The following is a 4,759-nucleotide window of genomic DNA, read 5'->3' on the forward strand; positions in this document are numbered from 1 at the left end:
CAGTGAAGCTTGTCACGTGACTTCTTTGAAGTGTGACGTCAACACTGGGTCAAAGGTATCTGGTAGAAGATGTAGACCCCCGTCGCGGTTCAATGAAGGGTGATGGGCTTCCTTCACCCCTCTCAAGAAATAGTCTTGTTCAGTGTCCAAAATCCTTACAGTGTCAAGTGAAACAAAGTGTCCGGATGACTCTATGTGGATATGTTGAGAACTTGAGACACCTGGAAGAGCTTGGCCGTGTATGTTCTTGGAGCCTGGCTTTTAGAGACCTCTCTGTTTCCCCGATGTACGTTTACTGACAGGGGCAGGAGCACGTGACAAGCCTCACTTGTTCAGTCTACTGAGGAAGACCAGATTGACTGGTCGAAAGCTCTAGGTGAGAGAATGTACTGTGTTGAACCAAACTTTTTCACTTTAAACATGTAACTTCCAACACAGATGAACTTTCTTGATAGAACAATGATTTTATTATTGATCTATTGATACAAAAATATTTGGGTGCACTGGTGCACAGACAAAAAAAAAATTGGATGCACAGCTGCAAATTTGGGTGCACATGCACCCAGTATTTCGAGCCCTGCATTTTGACACCATATGTTCACCTTCCCACAGCTTCTTTTACATGTCACTTTGTCTATCTGTCCTTCAGCTAGTTTTCAGGCTATAAATTGCCCGCTAACTACGCCATGCTACCAAAGTACAGTACGAACCTTCGACTGCTGTGGTCACACATAGCATTCATTGAGCAGTGAGTCCAGTTTTCTTCATTATTTGTTTCAAAATTTTCTAATCCTTGCCTGATTTTTTTTAAATTCAGCACTTTCTATGTATAATGGTATATATAATTATACCTCTTTTTAGATTCAATCTTTGTCATAATTTTATTGGTGAAAGGTCTCATGTAAAATTTTCAGACGCTTTAGATGCCGCCTCTCTCCGCTACCTATCTCTAGCTCTACGAATCGATATAAATTACCACACGAGCGGCCGACCCAGCTGTCTTTATCCATTGCTTTAACATTTGCCTTGGCATCATCGGTGGTACCCGTCCCAGTTACAGTTTGAATTAGGTTTGGGGCGGACTGAATCAACAGGAACAAATGACTAAATGTTTCTACATAAGATATTTTGATATTTGCTTTACACCTGGCAAATCAGATCCAAATGTTCTTTCTGACATGCATAAAAAGATTTATTTTTGTGATAGTTTTCAGGTAGAATTTTCAACTGTGTTTTGTTGATGGAAAAATGTAATACAGAAAAAATGAAATTGAAATAGTATTAATGACCTTTCTTTAAATTTAAAACAGGACCAGTAAGCGAGGTGGCTCTCAAGGTATCAAGATGATTCTGGCCTTGGTTCTTGCTTCTTTCTTGGCGGTGGTCAGCGGTAAGGGTCTCTCATCAAACATACGTCTTTATGAAAATTGTTAACTGTATATTTCGACCCAAAAAATTCTTATACATTTTCCACGGCAACATGTAGAAAGCACCAAAAGCACCGTTGTCCCATATAGCGTCTCTTTATGTAGATTTTTGGGCACATGTTTCAAACTGTAGTTCAGGTGCCATTTTTAACTATGATTGTATGCGTACTACAATAATTATACTCAGCGTTGTCATAATTGACATCTACATGTATTTCTTTTTAATGTAGGCTCAATTGCCGAAATACATAAGCTGCAAAATTGAGAAGAGATATCTGTCATTAACGACAATTTTCACTGTAACTGCATAACACATAATCACATAATCATAGTTAATAGCCTAATTCAGCGTTTTGATTACTATGAATTTACTTTATAAAACACAAGTAGAGTAGATAATATAGTAGCTGTCTCTGTTTTTGTAATTTTCTTTTCCCTACTTTATTTTGACTTGACTTCCTGACTTTACTTTGGTGTAAAATGAATCATTTTTCTTTGCCTCCGTCAAAACTACTGCAGGTGACTCCGCCTGTACCAATATCGGCGGCAGTTGTTTGGACTGGCGTTACTACAAATGTACGGCTGGCTACGAGACTGGCCTGTGTAGCGGTGACTCTAACAGGAGGTGCTGCAAGAGCTGTAGCTCCAGCTGTAAGTACACAGCTGAGCTGGTACTTTATTATCAGATTTAAGCAGCTCATAGCTTTTGTCCTACGTTTGGCACCCAGAATTACATGTATAAGTCTTAGACATCAAGTATGAGACATCAATTTGTTGTCGTGTTGACCTGTATTGCCGTCTCAAAGGTTGATAAGTTGCCTCTCTCTTCCAGGCCTTTCTGACGAGAACTACTGGTCTTCAAACTCCGACGGGTCATGTACCGGAGCAGGGGGAGAGTGCAAGGATGACAGCAACTACTGCAACGGTCACTACGCCTCTTCCATGTGCGGCGGACCGTCAGACAGGCGGTGTTGTCTGCCCCACGGTGAGCAAATACTAACCAGGTCTCTCCCCAAGCAATGAAGCAAGGATTCTCTCCCTCTCCCTCTCCCAATAATCCGAGCAACTATCCCAAAATATTAAAATTTAGTGTTTTCTCTTAGTATTTCCATGAAAATTTGCTGATTTTCTTTGCAGTGCGGCATCAACCGGTTAGGGTGCACCTCTCCCCTAAAATTTCCGGGGAGACCCCTGCTAATCTAAATCCGTAGAAGATGTATAACATGTAGAGCGCTACCTTGGCATTTTTTAATGATCTCCTGTTTGTTAAATAGGTTTAACATAATGCTGAATTAAAGGTTTACTTACTATTCTTGAACATGGTTGGGATTTTGTGATACTTAAATTTGGTGACGACTAGCAAAGCTTGTTGTCTTGTCTCACATGTGTACACTACTCCTGTAGGAACTGGTGGCGGCGGCTCCTGCACCGTCCGTGCCTATCACAACAACAACTTTGTGGGAGACCCCATCCACGTAGAGGACGGCTTCAGGGGCGCCATGGACAGCATCAACAGTGCTGCTGGAAGGTGTGGCGTCAAGGTGAGTGATAATACTGGGAAGCTGTTGACATCGCGTCCGTCAGACCAAAGCTGCGATGCCATTGAGGCTATCGTTGCGTTCTGAGTTTACATCCGATCTACTCCAACAGATGTTTTCATATTGGAAGAAAAAAGTGACTAGAAAATAAAATAACGCGTCTTCAAATTTTGAACTGTGGCCTTTAGGTCTACATCACTCACTCGTGGCGTAAGCTGGGGGCTGTCATTGGTGGAGCCATCGTCCAACCAGCGTCCAACAGCAACCACCTGGTGGGTCACGCCATCGACATGAACATCCAACGGTCGGACGGAAGTCTGTGCAACGGAGACTGTCTGCAAGGTATGAAGATTCGTACTACGTAGATTGAATGGCTGGGTCTAAACTGCATAAACATTTGAGGGGATGACACAAGACATTGACTACGTTGGTGATTCTGCAACGGAAGTCTTTGTAACAGTCATTAACTGTTAAATACAGGCAATGATTGGACAAATCCACGTCGGTAACAGTTTAGACCACGTGTTTCGATGTAATTTATTACCTTCCATTTTCATTTTTGGTATGTCGGTAACAAACTAACAAACAGGCGGAAGACTAATGTCTTGAATTCTGTTTATTGTCATAATTGCTGTTTTCTGATTAATTTTATGTAGAAGCAAATCAAAATTACTTTTGGTAATAAACATCTTAATTATGACATGTGAAACGATTCTAAGAGCAAGGTTTTCAAGCATTAATAGCATTAAAGAACACACAGTGTTTAATGAGAATCTAGGAACAAAATTATCTGACGCTACAATTAATTGTAAAATGATCTCACAATACAGGACAATGGGACAACGCCGCCAACTGCTTCCTGGATGAAGTCATTGCTGCAGGTCTGACCTGGGGCGGCGTGTTTAACGACCCTGTACACATCGACGATCGGTACAACACCAACCTGAACAGGTACTACGCCCTGAGGGACGTCGTCCAGGCGGCCTGCAGCCACGTGCCTATGACGTAAATATCAGACAACACATTTAGCTCTGCCACGTGACTAACACGTGACGTGATGTTAAGGTCATACCCGGCCACTTTAGCTGGCAAGAAATGTTCCGTTGTCGTTGAATAAAGAACAAATATGGTGAGAGTGTGCGTGATCTCTTCATTACCTTCTCGGAGAAGATTATGTTTGGGTCTGTCTTTGTGTACATATACATACGTGTGTTACATGAAGTGGGGAATGACCGTTGCTGGCTCGTGTATTGGTAGCAGCGACACCTGGCGAAATTATTTCAAAATAGGTCTGTGGAGCAGGTATATTTTCCTAGTTGCTTTCTATCTGGGGTTATTACAAAATGCATATATCATATTTGCCTCCCCCATTCCTCCATGCGCCGTTTATAAGTACCACTACCTCGCGCACTCAGTCACTCACTCAGTCACTCACTCACTCAGTCACTCACTCACTCACTCACTCACTCACTCACTCACTCACACACTCACTCGCTCACTCACTCACTCACTCACTCACGCACGCAGGCATTCACCAGCCCACTCACTCTCTTACTCACTCTCTTACTCACTCTCTTACTCACTCACTCACTCACTCACTCACTCACTCACTCACTCACTCACTCACTCACTCACTCACTCACTCACTCACTCTCTTACTCACCCAGTCCCCCACTCTCTCACTCACCGACTCACTCACCTACTCACCCACCTACCCACTCACTCACTCACTCACTCACTCACTCACTCACTCACTCACTCACTCACTCACTCACTCACTCACTCACTCACTCA

At 42.7% G+C, this 4,759-nt stretch overlaps 1 protein-coding gene across 1 annotated transcript; it reads left to right on the plus strand.

Moving 5' to 3' along the window:
* The first annotated feature begins 633 nt into the window (after positions 1 to 633).
* Positions 634 to 4,100, plus strand: LOC109469113. Its single transcript, XM_019767494.1, has 7 exons — positions 634 to 748; positions 1,311 to 1,390; positions 1,947 to 2,078; positions 2,260 to 2,412; positions 2,832 to 2,968; positions 3,154 to 3,307; positions 3,796 to 4,100. Exons 1-7 carry the CDS (start codon positions 687 to 689, stop codon positions 3,972 to 3,974), a joined length of 897 nt encoding a protein of 298 aa, XP_019623053.1. The 5' UTR covers positions 634 to 686; the 3' UTR covers positions 3,975 to 4,100.
* Positions 4,101 to 4,759: the final 659 nt, after the last annotated feature.

This window comes from Branchiostoma belcheri, unplaced genomic scaffold (genome assembly GCF_001625305.1).
Source record: "Branchiostoma belcheri isolate BF01 breed outbred unplaced genomic scaffold, Haploidv18h27 scaffold20, whole genome shotgun sequence".
NCBI classification, from domain to species: Eukaryota; Metazoa; Chordata; class Leptocardii; order Amphioxiformes; family Branchiostomatidae; genus Branchiostoma; species Branchiostoma belcheri.